This window comes from Schistocerca serialis, chromosome 7, assembly GCF_023864345.2.
Source record: "Schistocerca serialis cubense isolate TAMUIC-IGC-003099 chromosome 7, iqSchSeri2.2, whole genome shotgun sequence".
In the NCBI taxonomy this organism is placed as follows: Eukaryota; Metazoa; Arthropoda; class Insecta; order Orthoptera; family Acrididae; genus Schistocerca; species Schistocerca serialis.
Genome location: NC_064644.1, coordinates 355,591,929 through 355,619,737, shown reverse-complemented (window position 1 = coordinate 355,619,737; position 27,809 = coordinate 355,591,929). Strand labels below are relative to the sequence as shown.

The following is a 27,809-nucleotide window of genomic DNA, read 5'->3' as shown; positions in this document are numbered from 1 at the left end:
CTGACAGAGTGTGGTGTAAACACTTGTGTGTGAACATACACTGAAGAGCCAAAGGCACTGGTGTAGGCATGAATATTCAAATACAGAAATGCGTGAAGAGGCAGAGTACTGTGCTGCGGTCGGCAACGCCAGTGTAAGACAACATGTGTCTGGCGCAGTTGTTAGATCGGTTACTGCTGCTACAATGGCGGGTTATTAAGTTTAAGTGAGTTTGGTGTTATAGTCGGTGCAAGAGCGATGGGACACAGCATCTCCGAGGTAGCGATGTAGTGAGGATTTTCCCGTACGACCATTTCACGAGTGTACCGTGAATATCAGGAATCCGGTAAAATACCAGATCTCCGACACCGTTGCGGCCGGAAAAAGATCATGCAAGAAATGAGCCAACGGCGATTGAAGAGAATCGTTCAATGTGACAGAAGTGCAACACTTCCGCAAATTACAGCAGATTTCAATTCTGGGCCATCAACAAGTGTTAGCGTGTGACTCATTCAACGAAACATCGTCGATGTGGGCTTTCGGAAACGAAGCCCTACGTGTGTGCCCTTGACGACACAAGGCTTCATACTTCAACTGCGCCCGTTGATACCGACATTGGAATGTCGATGACTGGAAACATGTTGCCTGGTCGGGCGGGTCTCGTTTCAAATTGTATCGAACGGATAGACGCGTATTGGTATGGAGACAATGTCATGAATACATGGACCCTGCATGCCAGACCCTGCATGTTCAAGCTAGTGAAGGCTATGTAATTGTGTGGGGCGTGAGCAGTTGGACGAATATGGGACCCCTGATACGTCGAGATACGACTCTGACGGATGACACGCAGCTAAGCGTCCTGTCTGATCATCTACATCCATTCATGTCCATTGTGCACTCCGACAGACTTGGGCAATTCCAGCAGGACAATGCGGCACCCCACACGTCCAGAATTGTTACATAACTGCTTGAGGAACACTCTTCTGAGTTTAAACACTTCCGCTGACCACCAAACTCCCCAGACATGAACATTATAGAGCGTATCTGGGTTGCCTAGCAACGAGCTGTTCAGAAGAGAACTCCATCACCTCCTCGTACTCTTACGGATTTATGGACAGCCCTGCAGGGTTCATCGTGTCAATTTCCTCCAGCACTACTTCAGACATTAGTCGAGTCCATGGCACGTCGTGTTGCGGCACTTCCACACGAATGTGTATCACTTGCTTTGGCTCTTGAGTGCATATATATGTATGTGCGAAAGCGGTTCTGTGGTACTAGATACCGACCCGTGCTGAAACACCCACATTAGTACGTGGTTTAACCTTCGTGGGCAGCAATGTGGGTGCTGACTCCGGCATCGAGTCGATTGTACAGATGGTGAATACTGTCCTGGGATACGTTATACGATTCCTGCTCGACCTGTTCACGTAGTTCAGTAAGACTTGCTGGTTAACGAGTCGCACAAGTCACTTCTCGTCCCATCATATCCCACGCGTGCTCTACTGGAGACAAGTCTGGAGATTGTGCTAGTCAGGGAATTTGTTGCACGTCCTGCGGAGTTTCAGGGACAGTGTGTGAGAGAGCATTATCCTGTTGGAACAATATACCACCATCCTGATACAAGAACGGCCATAGATCATGTCTAACAACATTCTGCATGTACCGAGCGATAGTTAGCGTCCCCACCATAAACAGCAAAGTTGAACAAGAGTTGTAGATGGTTGCTCCCCAGGCCATAATGCCTGGGACGGGGTTAGTGTTCCTTAAACGAACGAATTCTTCATCGTATGTGCAAACGACTATCAATTGCGTACAGGCAGAATCTGCTTTCATCGTTGAACACCAGAGTGCGCCATTCTATCATCCTTTTACGGCACCAGTGGACTTGGGCATGTTGATACTGCTGCGTAAATGGAATATGGGCCAGAGGTGTGCGTGCACTGCTAAAAATCGCTTCGCAACAGTTTGTGTTGACTGTTTGACGCGTCTGGGCGCACAAGCCCTATCTGCGCTGTGACAGCTGTACAATTTGCCACTGCGGTCCTTACAATACTATGGTCTTGATGAGCGTCTGCGCTGCGTGTATGCTCAGAACCTCGTCTACGGGTGTGAGAAGTGACCACTGATACCAAAATCGTTGCACAACTGACGCAGCACTTTCATCTTGTGTGGCAGTTCTCTGAAAGGACCATCCCGCCACTCCGAAGGCCAGAATTGTACCCCGTTGAAACGCACTCATTTCGCTATAGGAAGCAGGAGTGCGTCTCCGTGGAATGGTTGCCTGCTTGCTTCACACGTTTGCACCAAACTGACCCTTCTGTCTGTAAGCATTCCCTGTTAAAGGTAGATACAGAGGGCGCTCTGGTAGGTATGCCACTATGTTATCTGCTGGCGGAAGACGTTTAAACCATTATTAGTACATCTGCTATCCTCCAGGTGGCACATGCTGTCATTGGTTCAAAATCGAAATCTTCTTTCTCGGCGTACTAATTTCTTCCGGCAGTGTATATACTAGCCTTTTTCCGCGACTTCACCAACATACATTCGTCACATATTCGTATACTGAACACAGCTCATAATCCTCTCTCTATGTCCACCTCTACGTTTGTCAGTCTGTCCACCTTTTCCTTTGTGAGTCTATCCACCTCTTCCTTTGTCAGCCTGTCCACCACATCCAACCACCTCTATCCATCTATCTCCTCATCCCCAATCTCTGTCCCTTCATCTTCTCAACCCCCTCTCATCGTCCATTTCCTCTACCCCCTCTCTATAACCGTGTCATCCTTCTACTTTCCTTTGACGATATCCTCCTCCCCATCTCTCTTTCCATTCCCACTTCCCCCTCTTCATTTTCCGCCTGACCACTACCCCTTCACACCTTACCACTTCCCTCATGCAGGGAACGTCGAACATTGCGCAGCGTGACGGTAAAAAATCGCATGAAATCAGCGGAAGCAATCGGTTGTGAATCCCAAAGTGTTACCAGAAGTTTAGCTAGCACAATCATAACTGTGTGTAGTGCCAAAAGCAAAGCACAGAATAGATCGTGACACTGTGAGATAGTGTTCTTCGTGGTTGGGGTGTGGACCCTTTATTGCACTTCAGAAAATGTGAAATTTGAAAGGGTATGAAAACATTTTTCGGCCTTGTGTACTGCTTACAGTAGAGGACCAGTTCAAGGATGATAAATATATCAGCACGACAATGCACCCTGTCGTAAAGCAGCATCTGTGAGACAATGGTTTGTGGACGATAAGTTCCTTGAAATACCCAGAGTTCTGACCTGAACCCATTGAAACGTCTTTGGGATAAGTTAGAATGCCCACTCCAGGCTCCAGTGTCCGGTTTCGCTTTTGAGAAAGAATGAGATGCCCTCTTCCCGATAGACATTCAGGCACTTCATCGAGGGTGTCCCCAGAAGAGCTGAAGCTGTTATAGAGGCGAAGCGTGGCCCTACCCATATTAATATCCACTAATGTGTGTCCGGATATTTATGATCAGTTTAGGTTATAAGCAGAGGTTAGAGGGAAGAAGAATCATTCTAGTGGAGACAAGAGCTGCAAAGGGGACTGACAGATTGTTATTGTCCGGCGTCTGGGAATGAGCGTCTTGTAAACGGCGATGCTGTTCAGTTGCTCAAGTGCTGCTTTGATGGGGCTCCGCAGCAGAGAGCCACTACGATTTCAAGTGTTGACTCGACGACATCCTCAATTACTGCAGCAGTGGCACAACCGTCGATCAATGGAAAAGATCCGCCTAATCGATAGCGATCAGACGAATGACCAGTTTTAACAAACGCTTGTCAAGTCGATTGTTTTTTCATTCTGCGGGATTTTGAGATCGAATGAGACAACCAACTTGAATTTTTTCATTTTCTTCTCAGGTTTGAGTGATTTCACTTAATGAAACAACCGACTGACGCTAGTCTCCGACGCTTCCTTCTGATGTTTTAATTGTTTTTAAGCAGTCTCTGAGTTTGAGAGATTTCATTACCTCACATCACACCCTTTTTTTTCCCTTCTGGGGGTGGGGGGCAACGTCGTTGGGCAGGGCATGGGGCGGCGCTGGAGGCAGCGTCCAACAGCCAGGACAGAAGCCGGTGCGAGGACGCGACGGGGCCGCCGGCGGAGTGCTGACTGTCCAGCCATGTTATAATATGTCCAGAAGCTTTTTATACAGAAAGACTACACCGACAGAAAAACAATGTAAAATTTTAACTGTAAAGACTCATTCCAACTTTTCTTTAAAAAAAAAAAAGGTTGAAAATTGCCACATACGTAGCTCGCTAGGTTGCTACAGGAATGCACAACCCCTGCGGTAGATGCGGCAGACGGCGCATGCGCAACACGGCGAGCCTTGGCTTACACCTTAATGGTAAACAGGTAGCATAGCAGAACGCGATCCTAATTTGTAAGGTGAATTTCAGTCGCCATTGATAGCTTCTCTGACACAACTGTTTGCAGTTATTATTCATTTGATTTTGCAACTCATTTAATATCCATGATAATTAGCAGTTGCCTTTGTGTTGTTGGTAAGTGCTAACAATGGAGATAAAAGTGAATTAATTTCCTTTGTGTTTTCTTCTTATATGCGAGCTAATAGCATTTATCTTTGCGCAGGTTCCAGAGTTTCACAGTAATGTGTAATCCAATTAATGTGTTCAACGTTGCAAAGATGAAACATGAAGAACGTAGTATGCAATGGAAACCATCTATTTTTTCTCAAGACCTCCGTATATATTATTTATTAATTAATTTCCTGAACATTCATTTAAATGATGTCGAAATTTTGCCAGAAATTACGGAAATATTACAAGAAACATGAAATAACTGACGATTCCGTAAACTGTTGTTCGAACGGTGATTGTTGTGCTAATTAAAGTCCAGAACAAAAAACGGTACTTCCCTAGCTTTACGAAAACATGTACGGTAATGGCTTTGAGCGTCAAAGTGACGGCTGTAAATTTTTTGGTTAAACGAAGGAGGAAGAAAACTCTTGAAGTTAAGCAGTGTTTGGTTGACTCCATTTTGAAAAATCTGTGTGTGAATTGTATAAATAGAACAAAAATTTAAGCAATGTACGAAATATATACCAAATTGAAATTAACAAAATTATGAAAGAAAAACTACTGGAAAGATTTAGAACTGCTCGTGAAAGTCATTGCACAATTACGTGACTGGTTCCTCTGAATTTCAAGTGAAATTGTGAAATTAACACTTTGTTCGACCTAGTTAAACAGATTCACAAAATTATATGGAAAACAAAGTAGCGAAATTAGCAAGTTTACTTCAAGAAATTTGTAAGGGAGATGTGATTGAAAGGTAACACAATAGAGAAATTCGTAGCTGACGTAAAGATTAAGCTTCTTGTTATCCCCTGAAGTACTGTGTATAAAGCCAGTCAGGTTTTGTTCAACAAGTGCGTATAAACAGCTCTTTATCATTTCGAGCGAAAGAAAGACAAAGTCGCTTGTGCAGTTGATGAATGACGTGACACATTATTTTGTATATAACAAATCCAGTGATAAGTATCAGTGGATTACTGTTTCCACAGCTTTATACCTACCTTAGGAACCCCAAGGCATATTGGGACAAAAAAAAGGCTGTTTAGCAGCAAAAATTTCATAATCGACGTAGCAAAATCTGGAAAAATGGAAGAGAATAATTCTCAATATTAAAGCGAAACGTTTTCTTACTAGTTGTAGCAAATAATTCATTGATTTTCTTGGACTCTTGGCCCGAACATAACATCACATCCGTCTTAGGGCGACAGCTAAAAGATTCAGCCTCTCATAAACAAATTTTTAGGCACTGGAAAGCAATATTATTTCTGATCGTTCTTTGTTATTTCTGCAGCAGAATAGTATTTTTACACTTTAGTCACTTGTGCATTGTCTGTTTGTATCACGAAATTACGAATTTGATCAAGTATATCTGGTGCTCAGCACAGTAGGCAGAAAACGGCAACGACCATTTCTTACTCCACACCTGTTCTGTCTAAATAAGACTAATAATTACTGTGACATGCTTAAACGCATTAAATTGTCCTTTCTCATGTGTGCTTTGTGTAAGGGAAATATTTGTTTTCGTCACCTAGTAGACACTTCACACTTCTGTGACGACTTCTGGAAATAAAAAAGGATGTGTTTCATTGTTAGTAAATATACATTAATCAAAAATTGGCATGAGAGCTGTGCTACAGAAATTGTTATAAAATATTTCATATCAACATATTACAGCGTCGACTGATATAAGTCGTCTGTAATGTAACATGTCTTGATTTTCTTTCGTCTGCTAGTCGCTTGTGTAAAGATTACGTCAGCAACACTATAGCCGACGATATGATCCGTAAGTTATTCAAAGATTAAATGATTTGAGACATTTTTGGTATGATTTAAGTGCTTAAAATTGGCGTGTGTGCACTTTCGACTTTGGGCCATGTGGCGCTACGTTCTCTTGTCAGTGACTGTGTCAGTTTATTATACGCCGATTTACGTGCAAGATAGGAAGGGCTATAAAAACTGTTGTTATAAGCGTTTCTTCGTGAGGCACAAGCGAGTGACCAATATTTTTGTAAAAATGCTTGCGGTGAGCCCTAGCAGCAAAAATTCTGACAGTGATTTTCTGTCGACGTGTACTTTCTGTATGAAGAAATTCAGGTTAGGTTTCCACATGCCAGGTTGGACCACTCCTTTGTGAAAGGGATTCAGATGATTTTCAAATTAAGCGACGTCATCACACCTTTTCACTAAAACGCAATGTAAACAGTCGCTAAAATTTGGCAATGTTCCATTCTTCTTCATGTTCCCTTAAGTGAACTTTATGCCCAGTTTTGGAGCTCCAGCATGCATCAGTTCGATACATTCATCTGGAACAACTTAACCTACAGGGATATATTAATCTGTTTCAGTGTTGAAACGAAGAACTGATGTGCTTATAATGCTTATTTTAACTTCGCCTTATCCCAGGAGATGGGGGTTTCATCACGTACCCCTGGGGTAGGGGGCTGCCCTCGGCGGGGGGTGGGGGACAGGGTTGTGTAGCCCGATTGTACACCATTGCTTTAGTGCTACAGCTACTAATATAAGTACTACAGACTGGTTTCACTTACAAGAATGAAAGGGTAGTCCAGGCAACTGAAACACTATATGAGTGTTGTGGTATTAAATGTAATGAAATCAAACACCAGAATATGTAGAAAGCAATCAGGAAATGTATCTCCAAGCACACAAAGCTAAGCCATTATAGTACAGAACGTAATCCAGAATGTGTCTATCCACGCAAACAATTTGTTTTGAACAGGAAAACAGACTTTGAAAACATTAAGAAAAAGAATGCAAAATCGTAAGAAAAATTGTAGGCCTAAGACTTGTAGGCGAACAATACACACTCATTAGCATTATGTAAATCAAACATTACCCAAATATCCATAGTGAGTTTAGAAAAAGACGATTAAGATTCTACGGAGACATTAAAAGAATGAACCCAGACAGACTTACAAAATAAATATTCGACTTATTTCACAATAGGAGTGATTCCAAAATGATCACGATGGAATGAGTTGACGAGATCAAAACTAACCTGAAACTGGCAAGTCTTACTCCAGAAGATGTCCAAAACCGTGAAATCTTCAGTTCCAAAATTCACAAATGACAAATTGACCAAGAGGAAAAACAAAGAAGAAGATCGGAGCAACACAGACTGAATAGAGGAAAGATGTCAACAGGAAGAGAATAAACATATGACCACAGCTCTACGTATATCAACTCACCAACTACCACCCCTTGCTCAGTTCCCATTCATTACTACCTCATCTCCCAGATGCCTTCCCTATAATAACTATTCCACTATTCCGACCCCACATTCCACCCAAAAAACTAGAACCGCTAGCCTCTCCCTCTCCAATCAAATCTCGGCTGAACATATAAGACATTTTCCCTAATTGAGACACACATATACATTTTTTCTCTCTGCCCTTCCCCCCCCCCCCTCTCTCTCTCTCTCCCCTCCACTCGTACACACACACACACACACACACACACACACACACACACACACACAGCTACAGTCTGCCGCTGTTTACGAGCGGTTCTAGGCGCTTCAGTCCGGAACCGCGCTGCTGCTGCGGTCGCAGGTTTGAATACTGCCTCGGGCATGGATGTGTGTGATGTGCTTAGGTTTAAGTAGTTCTAAATCTGGGCGACTGATGACCTTAAAGCCATTTGAACCGTTTTGAACACACACACACACACACACACACACACACACACACGCTTACGCTCTCTCTCTCTCTCTCTCTCTCAAACACACACTCACACACACACACAAACGCCCGCGTGCGCTCGGTAACTGCAGTTCTATTCCATTGAGTTCTGCCATGTGACGTGAAGTGGAAGCAACGCCAATGCAGAGTAAAAATAATGGTTTCCAAAACGGCGAAAACCGGCCAAGACTGAAGGTACAACCAAGTTCCTTTCGACCGGAACCTACCCTAACAACGAAAGAAAAGGAAGTGTTTGCAGAACGTGTAAACTTGAGGCAGAAGCAAGTTAAGTAAATTGCGCGCCAACGTTATAAAGAAATGCCGGTTTTAATTTATAAAAACCCAACTGTACAAACATATTATGTATCTATATTCCTAGAACAACCACAAAACATCCTTAGCCGTGCGGTCTTTTGTCACGGTCCGCGCGGCTCCCCCCGTCGGAGGTTCGAGTCCTCCTTCGGGGATGGGTGTGTGTGTTGTCCTTAGCGTAAGATAGTTTAAGTTAGATTAAGTAGTGTGTAAGCTTAGGGACCGATGGCCTCAGCAGTCGGTCCCATAAGACCTTACCACAAATTTCCAGTTTTACAGAACATCCTTTGCATATAAAAGCGAAACACGTCTCGTGTCGTATTACCATCCTTTTAGCATTGATTTTAGATTCTGAAACTAGACAAAGTCAAATGGAGTGACATCTGTGCAGCAGGGTGACTGCAGGAGGAAAGTACTAGGCGTGCTCTCACGCCGAATGAACCATGAGCTCTTTAGTTTCAACTCTGTTTGTGATTTTTCTGGTGCAAGCTTTTATAAATGTCTGAACAGTGATGACTGTTGACTGTTACACCTTGAGACACAAATCAAAAGTGACAAACTAAAAGGATTGTGAACATCACTTCGAGATCGGCTCGAGAATGTCATTCTCTCGTCGGGCATAGAGATTCTACGACAAATTAGTGGTGTCTGAATATCTTGCCAATGAACCTAACAGTAGCCTCCTGCTCAGATTCTTTGCATGAATGTGTCATCATCGACAGCTTCATCATGGGGTTCATTGCAAATTTTCGCTCGATATTTGTTTAATAATTCGATTATAAAATGAGCTACAATCTTTGCTAAATTTCGACCCACGTTAATTTATTTTAATTAAAATTTTATGATGCGAACCGTTTGAGATTCCAGTGTCTTCTCCAAGTTCACTGACAACTGACGGAGATCCTTGAATTTAGAAATATTTTATAGAGGTGGTATCGTACAGCTTCAACGAATGTTAAGGACTGCATTATGCAATGCACACCTTTAACTACACACTTTATTAGAGACGATCGATATCAGACCATCATCAGGTCCTAAAACCGGCTCAGATATGCATTTGCTTAATTAGCATAATAGTTTTCAGAGGTAGACTGTTCCATCATTGAGACTGGCTGTAACTACGTACACTGTGTCTATCTGGCTAAATGAGAAAGCGAGACAGTGTGGCCGTAGGGGGATTTGAACCTGATTTTTCTTGAATGTGAGTCCAGAGTGTAAGCACTACGTCGTCCCACTGAGTTCAAGAATTTAAATATTCCTTTGGTTTTGAACTAAGTTTTTGTCAACACCGTTTTGGCATTTTGTTCGTTTTCCCAACAATGATTCCCTAGAGTAGGGTGACCAAATTATTTTCGGTGAAAACCGGGACACATTCACCCTGGTGCCAATGGACACCTCATTCCACATGTACCCAGGTTTCTTAATTTTAAATATTAATGTTTTGTTGATACATTTTGTTAACCCTGTTACTATAACTAAAAAAGGATACAAAAGATTGATATAATCTAGATTATCTGTATAATTAATGACATTTAACAAACGCATACAGTAATAAAGAAATGTATTACGATTTTACAGCCATTCAAATTTTAATCAATTAATATTAACATGAGCTTTAATATTACTGAGCACTTGTAGATGGAATTGACTGTCCTTGGAGAAAAGGGTATTTTTCACTGCCTTCAGCCTTCTTGATCATGTCTTTGTTCTTTGAGACACAGTGATAAAACTCGGCACAATCCATTTTGTAGTTGTACAGGATCTGCAGGATTGCTTCAAGAGAGTCCACCTCCATTCTGTTTCTTTCATCAGTCCACTGGATATTCATGAACGAAAATATTCTTTCCACGTTGACATTATGGTCTGGGATTGCAAATAAATACCTTGCAATTATTACCAACTCAGATCAATGCTGAAGACAGTCACAGCTTTTAAAAAAACTCACCCACTTCTCATGACATTCAAATGGTGTTTTTTTTTTCATCATTTCATTTGTGAAGACTTTCTTTAACAAAATTTGTCAGTATGCCGAATTGATCAAAGAAAATGGAATCACCGATTTCAATCTCTTTACTCTTCAAATAAGAACACTTTCCCATTTTGGCACTCTCTTCAGCAACATCCAATCAAACACCGGTGATGAGGGTAAATATGAGGCGCTCCACTTGCTGAGATATTCTACACAAGTGTCATAAAACTTGTTAACTTCTTCTCTAAAACTCCTTTGCGCTGCTTCTGATACTTCTGCTCTTTTAAGGACAGATTTAACATTAAAAGAAATGAACTGCTGTTCTCTCTTCTTAGTAACAGTTTCCAGAGTATTTTTCAAAACATCATTTATCTCTATTACACTTTTCGTGCTTCCCTCAATTTCCTTTATCCCATGCTGCAAAGTGCTAAGCTGACTGTGAATGAACCATAAGTAGGCTTCACTTGAAGGGTTACTGAAAAACTGAACCAATATTTTGAGGGCTTTGTCTTCATTTAGGAAAAAATCTTTTAACGGTTCAAACAGGTGGATTACTCTTTCAACTGCTGGAAACAGTGATAACCAGCGAATTTTCGAGTGACACATTACATTCATATATTCAATTCCCACATAATCACAGAACTCCTTAAGCCTCTCTGTTCTAACAGTATATATGTAAAAGTGTGAGTATACCTTCATGACGATAGTTTCAACATCACAGCTTAAACTGTCAGCAGATGTCCACACTATTGTGTAAAACATGTGCAGGGCACCCTATGCCTTCAACGTTTTCATGCAATGTTGCCTTTAATTTGGTAAATACGTTGCATTTGCTTTGTCTTTTTAACCACCAAACTTTGTGTTAGTGTTGTCTCCACAAAATGCCACACATTTATTTTTCTCAAGATCAAACATTTCGATAGTATTCATACAAAATCTTGTAACTTCGTCAGATGTTTCATTAGGTAGGGAACTCACCTTCAAAAGTTTGGTCTGAATTCCTTGGTTAATATCGAAAAACTGAACAACAAAAGGGACTATTTTAGCTGGCATCAGTGGACATCCCGTAGAAAGAAGACTTTTTGATGTGTTCAAGGCTTTCCTTTACACTCTGGGGAGAAATAACTCCTTTCACTAAGGCTGACACTTAGTTCTTCCTGAACTAAACTTTTTTGCAATGGAAGAATCATCAAACATAATGCTGTTAAGCTTATTAGTACAATCACTAGATCTATAAGTTTGGTGATGTTTTACCGTGTGGTAGGCTAGTGTAAGCTCGGCTGCTCGAACTTTCGTCGCTTCACTTGACTGATGTCTCACAAACTAATTTTGTAGAGTTTTATTGCAGCTCGGTGCACTGTATCTGTTAATGTGTTTCTTTGACCTGATGTGATCAACTATGTCGGAACGTCCACCATGACTTATTCTAATAAAACAGTTACATACGGAACACTCTGCTTCGTAATCAAAACGACCTTTCTTAATGAAATTCCATTCCTTGGAATAACGGTCACTGAACTTGCAGGCACGTTTCGGCATTGCGTTTCACAGTACTGCAGCAATAATACCACTAATATGAGAAAAAACTGTTGCAGTGTGTCTGACAAAACATCAACTACTACACTGTTCTGACAATGAGTGTGTGAGTAAGTGGCGCGACAATCGGACGGTTTCATAGCTCTGTTACAATAATACAACTTACTACTTGTTGGCCAAAGTACCGCTCAAAGTAAATTATTGCCCGAGTGTATCAATACTGATACTGTGATTACTAGTATGGGACAATGGAGGTTTTTGACAAATAAGCTAAAATATATTAGTTTCTTGTGTTGTATTTCCTTTAATATAGCGAAATCCCAAAAATTTGAGAAAGTTTCACGAAATATATTTAAAAACTGAATTCCGGGACTTTTGAGCGTCCCGAAACAAATTTTCGGGACACCGGTTTTCCGGGACGTTTGGTCACCCTATCCTAGAGGAACTGTAAAATCTCACACACTAAATTTTTTCTGTGCACAATAAGGTGTCATGATGTGTAACGGAAACAAACACTTGAATTAATGTTGCAAACAGTCTTGAACACTAGGACAGGTACGAAGACTGCAACTGGAATCTGACAGGATGAAACCGATCTACAGCGAATATCGTTCATTGATAATTTCTTAGCGTTCTGTTATATGAGTCCTGTGATATCCATTGGTCTGATATGGAGTTATTGCATTTCGTTTGATTTCTTACCCTCATTTATCCATGAATCTGTCCTGCACTGAAAATATCTGAAGAATTGTACAAATGTCGACGGTATGTGTAGTATGTCTCGTTTGCCCGCCCGGTTGGCCGTGCAGTACAACGCACGGCTTTCCGGGTGGGAAGGAGCGCCTGGTCCCCGGCACGAATCCGCCCGGCGGATTTGCGTCGAGGTCCGTTGAACCGGCCAGTCTGTGGATGGTTTTTAGGCGGTTTTCCATCTGCCTCGGCGAATGCGGGCTGGTTCACCTTATTCCGCCTCAGTTCCACTATGTCGGCGATTGCTGCGCAAACAAGTTCTCCACGTAGACGTACACCACGGGTTACACTCGTCTGGTGTGAGACGTTCCCTGCTGGGTCCACCGGGGCCCGACCCGTACAATAACCCTGAGTTCGGTGTGGGGCGGCGGAGGGGTGAAGTGGACTGCAGTAGTCGTCGTGGGGTTGTGAACCACTGCGGCTGCGGCGGGGACGGCGCCTCTCCGTCGTTTCTAGGTCCCCGGTTAACATACAATACAATGTCTCGTTTGGTAACTAACTTGTTCCGATCACTCACAGTCTGTGCTGCTGGTATATGGCATAAAACCGACGAGGTATTTAGACCGCGCCAAATCGGAGTGAAAGCTCGAGCTTTCGAAGATTAGCTCCATCTCCTTCGTCAGGAGGCGTCTGTTTGTCGAGAGCGAAGTTTGCTGCCTAAGTGGTGTTCAGGGTGGTGATTATTAGGGTGACATCACCTATAGTTCGAGCTTCTTTTGGCGGCGATGTCATATGGAGGGTCGTATTCGTATGAGCAAATCGGTAGTGCAGTAGTATGCTCTTCCCTCCCCCACTGGGATAAGATTGAGAGGCGGAAGGGGAACGGGGACCATGAGGTCTCCCCTTAAGAATTATGATTTTTTGCTGTATTTATTTGAAGGTGCTCCGTCTCAAATGATCGTCTCCAGCCATCACTCAAGTTATAACCTCCTCCTCTCTTGAAACTGTTGCTGCTCATATGAATTTCTACCGCTTCTTTTATTACGGAATCTCAGTAGATCGATGAGTGGTAGAGGGCCTCCATTTTCTGTAAGTTTATATTGTTCCCTTCTGTAAGGCCGTGTTCCGCCAACGCTGATAGCCCAAGAATTCTGTAGCTGTTTGATATGCCGTTTATCTTCAGTGCAGCGCTCGGCTACGATGCGGATTTTCTGCCTTACATAATTTTCGGCGTATTCGTATGGCACATTGTACACATCAGGTACTCTCAAATCACTGGACGCAGCAAATCCTTGTTCCTCTGCGGGGATCGGAAAACTACTGTAATAACATATTTTTCGTAATATGCACCCAAATTTGCTTGAGGCCCTTAGCAAAATAGAAAAAAAATGCTATTGGTTATTCTTCTACGGTTGACTAGATGTCTTTGCAACGAAAAATCGTAACTCTTAAAGGAAGAATTGACGCTGGCTTTAGTCTCCTTTCCCTTTTCGGCCCTCAAGCATGACCCAGTCAAGAAGGGGGCCATACTACCTATTATCAGTTCCTTGCATTTGTACATTCGAGTCCTGCCCTCCAGATGATGTCGACTCCAATGAAAGCTCGTATTCCACTATGAAGGACGGCAGAGTTTGCTCCTGGAAGACAGTCATCTCCTGGTGAAGAATTTTGATCTTAATCTTCGAAAGCTCGAGTTTCATTCCGATATGACGCAGTCTGATCAGGGAGAAGATTTTATACAAGTATGCCGCTGCGAAAAACTTCGATGTCAACTGGTACTAGGGTTCCTGAGTTTAATGAATGCAGTGGAAAAAGCAATCAGATCACTGTACTGAGGATTGCTGTACGTTTTCGTGATTGCGTGTTACAGTCTTTATTTCACTGCAGTGAAGGTATTTTCACAGAATCAAAGGCAAGAGGGTAACACACCGGAACGAGCCACTGCAGAGAAAGGATCCCTGAGATAAAAATTCTCATATAATGACCCAGAACAACCTCTCAAATTTAGTCTGTGGAGTTCGGATTCAACCTGTATGCGGGAAATACCTTCCAATAGGCATGCGGATCACTATGGGAAAAACAGACCAATTCCTCAGATGTATTCGGATGACGCACTGTTATAGCTGTAGAAGGGAGGGCTCACGTTCCAAAACACAGTGCAGTGGTTCTGTGTTTACATTCACATAAGCACATTCACATAAGTACTTCATGAACCGAAGTACAGAGTATGACGAACCTTGCAGTGTACCAGTATCAGCCACTCACCTTGCTGTCTCAGTTACACATGTAACGAATGAAAAACATCTGTAGGAGTGATTCCATACTCGAGCATATACAAGACCCATTCAATAAAAAATCGGATATTTTTGTAAAGAATCTATTACGTGACTGGTATACAACACTTACTTATTTTTCAGAGTAACTTCCGTGAAGTTCAATTCACTTATGTCGCCGCTGGACAATTTTGTCAGTTCCACGTGCAAAGAATTCTTGGGACCTTTGTTAACCAGGTATGCCCTGCTGGCTAGACTTCCTCATCATCAGCGACCCCTGAGCCACTAGAGCTTGTTTCAGAAGGTTACTAATGTGGTAATCTGAAGATGCCAAATCCGGTGAATAGGGGGGAGGGTGGGGGAGGGGGGGGGGGGGAGTGGTTGGGTTGGATGGGCAAGCAGATGAACTTCAGATCTCCCTACACACATCCACGTGTCTTTTTTTAATTTTTGATGTAAAATGTTTTGGAACCCACCTCACACACACTTTCTTTAACATCAGTACGTCATGAATAATAAGTGGGCTGATCTGACACTAATATTCATCGTTCCTGCCATATTACTCACTAAGATACGCTTGTTCTCCCGTATCAACTCATGAGCTCTAGCAGTGTTGTTCTCTATTAATACACAGACAGAGCGTCCCAGGCGTGGAGAACTTCAACACTTATTACAACCCGTTTGAACTTACTTGGAACTGCGCGACCGCTACGGGCGCTGGTTCGAATCCTGCCTCGGGCATGGGTGTGTGTGATATCCTTGGGTTAGTTAGGTTTAAGTAGTTCTAAGTTCTAGGGGACTGATGACCTCAGATGTTAAGTCCCATAGTGCTCAGAGCCATTTTGAACTTACGTGTCCACTTGCACATTTACATTCGACTCAAACATCCGACTGCCATCCGGCAGTGAATTTCGATTGGTTTCAACCCTTCAGCTAACAGAAATCTAATGACACTCTGCTGCTCTACGTTGGTGCAAAGCTACAGTGCTTCCGCCATCTTGTTTCGCTCATTCGTAGCATGCCGTTCGTGAGGTATGAGTGCCATCGCTATCTGACAGCTCAAGTAGTTCAAGGACACCGCCAAACAACATCAAATAAGCTTAAACTTTGTCAAAGTTTTGTAGTTTTTATTCATGTTTTCCTGTTATTTATTGATTGGATCTTCTACTTCTTTTTATGATTCTTTCGCGAGCTGTACAACATGTGGTAAAAAACTGCTGTAAGGCGCCGTATTCGAGCTAATATCTCTTACTTAGTTCTTATAGTCACGAGATATGCATTGATGTGACACATGTCATGGAATACGTCCTAATAATGTGTCAGACCTCCATTTTTCCGGCGTAGTGCAGCAACTCGCTGCGGCATGGACTCAAGTAGCCGTTGGAAGTGCTCTGCAGAAATACTGCGCCATGCAGCCTCTATGGCCGTCCATAATTGCAAAACGACTATTCAGGTTGGTGTGTATAATGTATGAGAGTGGTGATACATCATATGACTTTGTGAGAAACGTCATCAACATAATTCCGAAGTTTGCAGCAGCTAACAAGTGCGACAATTACCGCACAATCATCTTAACAGCTCATGCATCCAAGTTGCTGGAAAGAATAATATACAGAAGAATGGAAAAGAAATTTGAGGATATGTTAGATGACTATCAGTTTGGCTTTCGCAAAGATAAAGGCACCAGAGAGGCAGTTCTGGTATCGCGGTTATTAATGGGAGCAAGGTTAAGGAAAAATCATGTCGCATTTAGAAGAATTTTCGACCTGGAAAAAGCATTCGACAGTGTCAAATGGAGCAAGAGGTTCGAAATTCTGAAAAAAATAAGGGTAAGCTATAGGGAAAGACGGTTAACATAAAACATGTGCAAGAGCCAAGAATGAACAGTAGAGAGTGAAAGACCAAGAACAAAGTTTGTGGATTAAAAACGGTATAAGAGAGAAAGGTAGTCTTTTTCCCCTGTTGTTCAGTTTATACATCGAAGAAGTGATGACTTAAATAAAGGAGCGGTTCAAGAGTGGAATTAAATTCAGGGTGAAAGGATTCAATGATGAGATTCGCTGATGATATTTCTATCCTACATGAAAGTGAAGAAGAATTAAGAAGAATTACAGGTGCTGCTGAGTGGAATGCATAGTCTAACGAGCACAGAAGAAGGATTGAGAGTAAATCGAAGAAAAATGAAATTAACGAGAAGTAGCAGAAATAAGAGCAGCGAGAAACTTAACATCAGGATTGGTGATCACCAAGTAGATGAAGTTACTGAGTTCTGCTATCTAGGCAGCAAAATATCCATGATGGACGAGGCAAGGAGGACAGAGGAAGCAGGCAAGCATTGATAAAAGGGGCGTTCCCGGCCAAGAGAAGGCTACCAATATCAAACATAAGCCTAAATTTGAGGTAGAACTTTCTGAGAATGACGTTTTTAGCACGGCACTGTATGGTAGTGACACATTGGACTGTGGGAAAACTGGGCTAGAGGAAAATAGAAGCATTTGAGATCTGGTGCTGCAGGAGAATGTAGAAAATTAGATTCACTGCTAAGGTATGCAACGAGAAGGTTCTCCGCACAATCGACGAGGAAAGGAACATATGGAAAACACTGTCTAGAAGGTGGGGCACGATGCTAGATCATCTGTTAAGACATCACGGAATAAGTTCCGTGGTTCTAGAGGGAGCTTTAGAGGGTAAAAACTGTAGAGAAAGACAGAGAGTGGCACACATCCAGCAAATAATTGAGGAACTACGTTGCAAGTGCTAGTTTGAAATGAAGAGGTTGTTACAGGAGAGGAATCCAGGGCTGGCCGCATCAAAGTAGCGGATGGCCAAATCATTCGTTCGAAGGCCCGCGAATTGCCCAGAATGTTCTTCAACACTGTCCCGAAGAACTGTGCCCCAGTGACACGCCGCATTACAATCAATAAAAAATTCCATCGTTGTTTGGGAACGTGAAGTCCGTGAATGGCTCAAAAGTGTCTCCAATTAGCCGAACGTAACCATTTCCAGTCAATGATCGGTTCAATTGGACCAGATGGTCCAGGCCGTTCCATGTAAATACAGACAACACCATTATGGAACCGCCACCAGCTTGCACAATGCCTTGCAGACAACTTGCGTCCACGGCTTCGTGGGGTCTGCACCACACTCGAACCGTACCATCAGCTCTTATCAACTGATAATGGGACTCATCTGACCAGGCCAGGTTTCTAGCCATCTAGGGTCCAACCGATATGGTGACGAGCCCAGGAGTGGCGCTGCCATAGCCCAGTAATGACAAATTTTGCTGCACTGATCTATCGGCAACGCTCGTCGTATGTCCCACATTGATTTCTGCGGATCTTTCATGCAGTGTTGCTTGTCTGTTAGCACCGACAACTCTACGCAGACGCTGCTGCTCTCGATCATTAAGTGAAGGCCATCGACTACTGTATTGCCTGAAGTGAGAGATAATGCCTGAAATTTGGTATTATCGCCACACTCTTGACACTGTGGATAGTGAAATACTGAATTCGCTAACAGTTTCCGAAGTGGAATGTCCCATGCGTCTAGCTCTAACTGGCATTGAGCGTTCAGAGTCTGTTAATTCACGTCGTGCGGCCGTAATCACGTCGGAAACCTTTTAGCATGAATCAGCTGAGAACAAATGACAGCTCCGCCAAAGCACTGCCCTTTTATACCTTGTGTACGAGATACTATCGCCATCTGTATATCTGCAAATCGCTATCCCATTACGAAAAGACTTTTTGTGACGCTATCATGATAAGTTGTAATTTCTATCAGTGCAGTGTATGCTAAATAGTGTTTCTTCGTTAGTTTATTCAACACAACAGATAGACATCAGAGGTAAATTAATCAACCTCATCAAACTCCCGAACATGATCTAAAACAGTCTGAAAATGTTTTTCTTCGTGCCTCTAGATAGTATGTTGGTGTTCGTGTCTTCGCATGTTATATTCTGTGCAGTTCAGCACAACGAAGAGACGAGGAGGGGTCCCGTGAATTGCCGGTGACTGTAGCTTAATCTCTGTAACTGAAGCAGCTAGGACTCTGAAATTTTGACAGCTGTTTTCAGCATGCATGGTTAGTTCGCTGAACTATATTAAATGTTCTTTGTTATTGGTATAGTCTGTATCAATTTTTGCTCTTAAGCCATTTTAAAGTACAGAAATTTCATATGACTGTCTCTGATTCAGAGAATAAGCCACTTCTTCTTATGATTCCAGTTGTTGACTCATTTTAACTATTGTATAGCATATTTAAAAAGTTTTGTATAATTTAGTGGTTTAACATTGAAAATGTCAAGTGCTAGGAAATGTGATTAAAGAAGTTATTATAAACATTGAGAAATTAATTTCGTAATCAAGTATATCCTGCAGAGTAATCAGGGTCATTTGGATTTTTCGTCCTCTCTTAGAGGCTTTCTTTTTCCTGCTGCACTTGTATTCTTGGTATTAAATACTGAACTTTGCATATTCGCACTTCATCCAGAAGTTAACTACCGTTGCTGATACTAACACAAGGAACAATACCAAGCTTTACCAGAGACTGTAAGCTATCCAAACGACCATCTTTAAATAAAATAATGACCCTAATTTCGAAGGTTTTCTTCCACCAAATAAATTCTTACAGACATGAATCGATACGATGTTATTGAACTTCTTATTTTGATTGTGATACAACCATGAAATTTTCTGACAAGATCAAAAAGGCCTCAAGTCTCTAACATCCCAAGTCTGTGCATATGGGTTTAATTTCTTCCATAACAGGCACTGGAATAGAATTTTTGTGGTGATAAGGAACTCCAGTAGCATGACCTTTTCCGTATTTGCATCATGACTGAGGACAGTCTGGACAAGCAAAATGAAGAGCATTATCATCAGTCGATAATCGGTGTAGTCAGTTATGTACATTATTTCTTATCTCATGTTACAGTACAGCTATAGTTCATTTATGATTTTATCTGATAAGCGAACTGGCTCTTGAAAAGATCTGCTATGCGGATGTTGTGATACATTTTTATCACTGTATGTTCAATTACTGGCAAAACCCTTAATCTCTAAAAAAATCGACCTTTTGCTCCCCTCTCTATTTATCTTATTGTTGACGGAATATTGAACCCTAATATTTGACTGTAACATAAGGACTGATAACAGTAAAGCATATTATGGAGGAGAACAGAGGATAGCTTCTCTGTCGAATTTGTAAAATATATAGATGCAAATTTGGACTTACAAATTGAGTTCAAGTCAGATGTGTCAGCACTGAAGTATTCCAGTGGCACCGTCTGCGATTGATAAATCTTCTTCACAAAGCTCGCAGAAGCCTTAGGTGTCCTTGTGCGCTGTGGATCACTCATGTTGACTTGGTACAAGCCGTACTTGTCCCTGCAAAGAAAAGCAACGTGGCCTCATTAGTTGGTGGAAGTGTCTGTGCTTGGACAATCTCTGATTCCTTCACCTACCGACAGGAATGAAATGTACGGTAGTTCCAGCCAAGTGTTTGTTGAGACCGAATTTATGTCACGAGATATGACTTCGTAGCAGTTACACGTTCGTGTTGGGAAAACCTACACTTGTCAGTGGAAATTAATAAGCCGGCTTCAACTCTGTTGTGGACACTTTCAGTGAGGTGTCTGAATGTCTGTGGAGGAACAGCACCCCATTCTTCCCCAAGAGCCGAAACCAGAGATGCACTGATGTTGGACTCTGGAATCTGAAGCAAGTCGACGTTCTGACTCATTCGACTGGAGTCATTTCGGGACTCTGGGCAGGCCATTCACTTCAGGAATTTTACTGCCTACATTTGCCTCACATGTGCTGCATTATGACAGGATGTTGACACAATCAACCATCGGCTACGAACAGTTTCCTCTAATGCACGCAATACATAATCGTCTAAACTGTGTTCATATTCTTCTGCACTTAGTGTTTTCTTAACCGCAATAAGGGGACCGCACTGTAATCACTTAAATCACCTCCTCCGAACTTCACTGTTGGAACTACACATGAAAGCAAGTATCGTTCTCTCAGTGTTCGCCACATTCAAACTCTTCCATCGGATTGCCACATGAGAAAATGTGATTCATCACCCCAAATCACTCGTTTCCACTGTCCTTGGCGATGTCAGTCTTTACACTTCACTTAACGCTGGCAGCAGAGATATGTTTTTATGAAGAGTTGGTCGGTCATTGTACACAATTATTTTTAGCTTCCGGTGCAATGTTACTGCCATCTGCATTGCTGGTAGCACTTTAGAACTCGCAAGTGATTCCTTGTGCTGTCTTCATGTGACTTTTTTTTTCAACCACTCTCTGCAAAACTAGGTGGTACGTGGCCTTCAGTATATGAAGTCTGCCTAGCTGTGGTTTAGCTGTTGTCGTTCCTCCATGTTTCCACCCCATAATTATATCACCATCAGTCAACATGAGGAGGTTTAGAAGTTTTGAAATGTCCCTGACGGTGACATCTAGAGTCTAGTCGATGTTTGAAGTCAATGTGTTCTCCTGACTGGTTCCATCTGTTGTTACTGCTTCTCTACTTGGATGTGGTCTGAAGCCCCGTTTCATGAATATTTAGTGCAATTGAGCTTTGACATGCTGACAGCGACTAGCTCTGTTGTTTGCATTTTTCATTGCCACATCAGCACTGAGCCTCTCGTGAAAGGCGATTACGTCTGTGTTAAGTTTTTTTTCTGTTAGTCAGTTGTACTTCGCACCTCTTCCCTGTGTGCGTGTGTGTGTCGTCAGAGGATTTTGTAGAGTTTTTGTAGCGTCATAGCTTTGCAGTGCCAGCCTAGCCTTAGAGACATTGGTGAGTTACAGGGGGTGGAAGTTCCGTTAAGCGAGATATCCAGGCCTAGTTGGCATCGGATCTTTACCTACTACCGACTCTCAAGTGTCACGTACAGCCGGACAAGGAAGACACGACACAGTTTGTGGTGGGTCTTGGTAGGTGATGAACGAACTTCTGCGAGCACTACTCTACCATCATGGACAAAGCATTCGGCTAGAACAGTTCGGTTTGAGTTTTAATTTAATTTGGTACAGCTCTTTAGAGAAATTATACAAAGATTTTGCGAATATTGTTTATTATAGTTTTTTGGGATAAATTCACACGTTTTATGCAGTTTCGTTAGTAATGCTTTTTCTTGAGAGGAAGATAATTAAACTTGTAATTCCGTGGTGTCTGTTACTTGTAATGTGTTTGCATGTCCTCATTATCCGTGTAATGGTATATGTTGGACTTTTCTTATTTTAAATGCAGGTTCCTCTTGAATGTTGGACTGTATTGCGACCACCAGACAACCACATGGTTCTCAGTCAAAGATTATCAATCCGTGGCTGCGTTAAAACGTTAGATCTCATTTTTCTGACTTTAATGAATACCCACGCAAGTGTAATTCTGAATTATTTCAGAGTTCCTGGTCACACGCCAGCCACATGGTCTGATTACAAATACTACCATAACACAACACGTGTAGTCCCTTGTACTTACTCTAGAGGATATTAGATGTTCACGAATATCTGTGGAAAGTTTCTACCGGTTAATGAAAAAAATGGCTCTGAGCACTATGAGACTTAACTTCTAAGGTCATCAGTCCCCGAGAACTTAGAACTACTTAAACCTAACTAACCTAAGGACATCACACACATCCATGCCCGAGGCAGGATTCGAACCTGCGACCGAAGCGGCCGCGCGGTTCCAGACTGTAGCGCCTTTAACCGCTTGGCCACCCCGGCCGCCACCGGTTAATGATGTTTACATTTTTTACCCTTATACTTGTTGGCCATGGACTCCACTAATCCACCAAAACGTATCCCTCTGGTACTTTACAGCACACTCTAGGTTTTGGGGAGTTTAAAGCCAACGATGTAATGTACGGCACGGAAGACTGATTATTATACCTTCTGATTTCAATAAATTTTATGAGTCTTGTTCTAATGGGATACGTTATCACGGGATATGTTACATTGGTTTCATAAATATTAGCGTGGAGTTATGTCCTGTAAGGGTTTCACTTTTGATATTAACGATTTAACTAATTTCGTGATCAGTAACTTTACAGATGTCTAATCATAGTCCTATGGTTCATAGCAACCTTCTCATATAGTCAGTCTAAGTGCCCCAAGAATTATGAATTGAGCATAATTTTGAGTATAGTCGGTACGACAGTTATTGTTTATTATTATTTGATTTACTGCTCATTTAGAGACCTGTTGTCTTACTTTTTATAATAGGTCGTTCATTTTACAGCTTTCCATGTAGATTACAAACATATTCCATATTACAAACAACAATTATTGTTTTCAGAAATTACAATGGAAATAATAAATTACAAATACATTAGAAATTAAAAGAAAAGAACATAAAAATTTTAAGATGATAGGAAAGACTTGGATAGTAAGAGAGAGAAAGAGAGAGAGACAGAAAGAGAGAGAGAGAGAGAGAGAGAGAGAGAGAGAGAAATGTTACCCTTTCTGAGCCAGCCTGATCTGAAGGTCTCGGGACTACTTTGAGCTTTGCAGTCCCGGTTCGCTACAGTTTAATTTACGGATTAATATTTCTAAACACTATTTACAAAGCCACGGTGACTATACGTACATTATGGAAGGCGCTGTGGTGTGTGATTTTTAGTGTGTTAAGACGCGAGCGGCCTAAGGCGCTGCAGTCATGGACTATGCAGCTGGTCCCGGCAGAGGTTCGAGTCTCCCCTCGGGCATGGGTGTGTGTGTTTGTCCTTAGGATAATTTATGTTAAGTAGTGTGTAAGCTTAGGGACTGATGACCTTAGCAGTTAAGTCCCATAGGATTTCACACAAATTTGAACGTTTTTTTTGTGTTAAGACGGCAAACACAAACGAAAATATAAGCGATTAAGAAAAGTTGAGCGCAACATGCACAAGTCTTGAATTTTACCTGTTATGTTGCTTACACACTAAGTGTTCAGTTACAGATGTTACATCCAAACAGTGGTATAATGATCACGGGATGGATATGCCTTATACTTAAGCGAGAACAGGTTTATAGGGTTGATTGCATTACACTGTTTAAAATGGTTCAAATGGCTCTAAGCACTATGGGACTCAACATCTGAGGTCATCAGTCCCCTAGACTTAGTAACCATTTAAACCTAACTGACCTAAGGACATCACACACATCCATGCCCGAGGCAGGATTCGAACCTGCGACCGTAGCAGCCGCGTACACTGTTTATTCTGGTACAGTTTAGTAAATGTTATGGTTGTCTGTGGTACGTGTTGGTGAAACTGTTTGCTGTTTAAGTGAGTGTGTGTTTTGGTGCTGATGTATGTGTTGGTGCACGAAATGGAACTGCTGTCTTAAATGCTTCGTGTGTGTTGCAGTGTTCTATTATACGGCCGTTTCCGTCTGTATTCGACATGCAACGTCCTTGAGACATCATCAGCGATTTTATTTACTATTTCCCATTCGTCTTGCTTTTATCATGTCATTGTTGTACCGCGTTGGTATCTGGTGTGCTGCTCTGTATCGGCGACAGTGAAAAAAGTATGTGTTCTGGAAATCCATGTTCCCCACATGTACAAGCTGAGCCTTGGGCAAGTTAAATTAATGGGATCATAGAGTAATGCATTGCTCGTGACACTATTTCCCCCATCTTCTTTATGCCCATCGAGTAATTCCTGTTGTCATTATCCCTTGCCCATCAGAGTTAGATTAGTTATTTATTATTTTATTGGGCTAATTATGTGGTGTATTACGTAATCCGTCTGACTCATACTGGCATACAGGAAGGTGAAATTGAGGGACGCGAACAATACCTGACTAATGGAGACGGTCACAGAAAGTGAAAACAAACTGAAAGAGCACAGGATCAGATTTCATAGTGACAACACGATACTTCCCGTCTCCTTTTATACTAGCCTCTCGCGACATCTAGTGGTCAATTCCTCGTTACAAAGGGTGTGCGAATACTTTTGACCAGGCAGTTGACTTCATGTAAGCCTCTAAGCAGACTCTCTTGCCTCCGCTTACGGAACATGGTGGGCAACCAATGGTTTCAATCGGGCCTACGAAAGAAATTCCTCGGAGAGAGGGAGATGGAGACGGAGTGAGCGTAAAATGCAAGTACTATCAAAAACGAATGTTTTTTTGTGGCATAATTTGTGGAGTAGCGTGTCGGGAAAGCTGTGCCATTCATATCGGTGTATTACCCCATAACCATTATTCACGGACGCTATAGTTTTGACTTGTGCACTAGGAGCGCTGCTGTTGATCACGTGACGAGCCGGCTCGCGGTGTTTCGATGCATGTGAATCAGACCCGGGGATCACCAAAGGGTGCCTGTTGTCCCTGTACAGCTGGCCTGGTTCCGTAATGGAATGTGGGTGACGCCAGGTAACAGAGTCGTAGAGAAACCAGAATGCCTTATGCTAACTTAATTCGGAGCGTAATGTCGTCTCATAATTACATTTTTCTGTCGAAATACTAACTCTCATGCCCATCTGTTACAAATTGGTTGTGGATTACGCTCTGCGACCTCGGCTTAAGTTGGTTGTACTGGACCATTAGTTAGTGTGGTAGACAGTTTATTGTTTCTTATTCTAGGCAGAAAATACTTAGAAAAGGTTTATGAAATCTCGTTAGTTATTATGAATCGACACATTTCAGAAATTAGCTCACACATTAAAGGAAACATACCACCATTAAGCAAAAAAGGAATTCTTCATCTCAGCTATGGAAATACGAATGACTCATAGTAACAAAAGTTTCAAAAATAGATTCAAAATATTTCAAATGAGTGAGCCATATTTTGAAAATTAGCTCAATAACTCAGTAAATACTTCAAGTTAATGATTTCTTTCTGTCTGTGGACCGAGACAGACGTTGTTAATGAGCCCTGTATTCATTACAGCTGAAACGTTTAGTAAATTGTGCACCCTAGGGTATTTAATGATAAAGATCCAGCCACGATTGCAAATACAGGCGATTATTTACTGTAATATTTCTCCTGTGGACTAGTGTCGGCTCTTTCTAGCAGAGCTGCGTGATGGACAAGCAAACTGGAGTATAGTTATTAATCACAAGCTAAATACGAAAAAGTTGTAGGAACGCAATTATACTGATTTTAGGGATAAATTGTTACAAAGACCGAATACTATTACATAGAAAATTTCATGTTACATGCAACATTGGGTCTTAATATTGCTATTGTTTTGTTGTTGTTGCGGTGGTGGCGGTGGTAGTAGTAGTAGTAGTAGTAGTAGTAGTAGTAGCAGCAGCAGCAGTAGCAGCAGTAATAGTCGTAGTTTTATTAATCCGTAAATCATCTTTAGAAGAACACTGGACATGTCTTGGTATTACAATTTAAGGACAAGAAATGACGCCATTCATATATACATACATACATGCATTTACAGACTTAATAGGCCCCTTTTGGCAAAGATGGAACCTGTAGGAGGCCGTAGCCTTGCAGTAGGAACCGCCCGGTTCAAAAATATTTCAAATAGCTCTAAGCACTATGGGACTTAACATCTGAAGTCATCAGTCCCCTAGACTGAGAACTACTAAACCTAACTAACCTAAGGACATCACACACATCCATCCACGAGGCAGGATACGAACCTGCGACCGTAGCACCAGCGCGGTTCCGGACTGAAGTGCCTAGAACTGCTCGGCCACAGCGGTCGGCAGAACCGCCCGGCCTTTGCCTGAAGTAGCTGAAAAACCTAAATCAGGATGTCTGGGTGAAGACTGGAGGTTTCAGCCACTCTGTTTTAAACAGCGCTACTTCATGCGGTTTACCCCTAGTGTACAGTACTGCTTTGAAAGGAAATTAAATGTAAAGTGTAATGTACGAGGGCTCAATGAAAAGTAATGCCTCTATCTCTGTTAATTGGGTTTGGATGCGAATATTTTAATAAATCAAACTCAGAAATAATCCTTAGAATGTGATCTTTGATTATCAATATTCACATTTCCACATAATCACAAGCGAATTGGATACATTTCTGCCAACGATGAACAAGTTTTCTGAAGCCGTAACGGAAGAAGTCGACACTGTTTCCGCAACCACAGTTTCACAGTTCTCTCAGCGTCTTCATCAGAAGCATAATGATGTCTCCACAAATCGTCTTTCATTAAGGGGGAACAGATGGAAGTCAGATGGTGCTAAATCTGGACTGTATGGAGGATGCCGTATGGTGGTGAGATTGAGTCTCTGAAGTTTTGCTGTGGTGCCACGTGAAGTGTGTGGTTTGGCATTTTCATGCTGCAGGAACATTTCCCTTTTACTTTCGGACCCTTGTTAGCCGTCGTTTCAGAGTTCGCAGCGTTATGATGTAACACTTTGAATTTATGGTTGTTCCACGCTCGAGGAATTCAACATGGGTAACCATCTGCGTCCCAGAACACGGAGGCCATGATTTTTCAAGCTCAAGGCTGTGTGTTGAATTTCTTTTTCTGGGGAGAGTCTTTGTGTCGATATTCCATAGACTGACATTTCGTCTCCCGTCACAATTGAATGGAGAAAGGCGTCACCTTCATTCTAAGGCAGATAAACTATGACAGATATAGGAATTATTGACCACAAGGTTGTTGAAACTAGTCTGAATACCCAAACATCCAACTCCATCAAAAGTAAACTCAAAATACATCTATTTAAAAAAGCATATAAAAATTTGCTTGATTTCTTCCTAAGAGACAGTCTTCACCCTTCCAATTTCTGTAAGCGTATACCAGACGTGATTTAAATTTAAAAAAATAATATCGAATGTAAAAAAAAAAAAAAGGTTCAAATGGCTCTGAGCACTAT

General features: G+C 42.0%; 1 protein-coding gene across 2 annotated transcripts in view; it reads right to left on the bottom strand.

Annotated features, from left to right (window-relative positions):
* The window catches only part of LOC126412681 (myrosinase 1-like), a 189,013-nt gene that overhangs the window by 10,766 nt on the left and 150,438 nt on the right, over nt 1–27,809 (bottom strand). For both annotated transcript variants that reach the window (XM_050082388.1, XM_050082387.1), the window contains exon 12: nt 20,254–20,405. In XM_050082388.1, the coding sequence (XP_049938345.1) occupies nt 20,254–20,405 (152 nt within the window). The remainder of the gene's footprint in view (nt 1–20,253; nt 20,406–27,809) is intronic.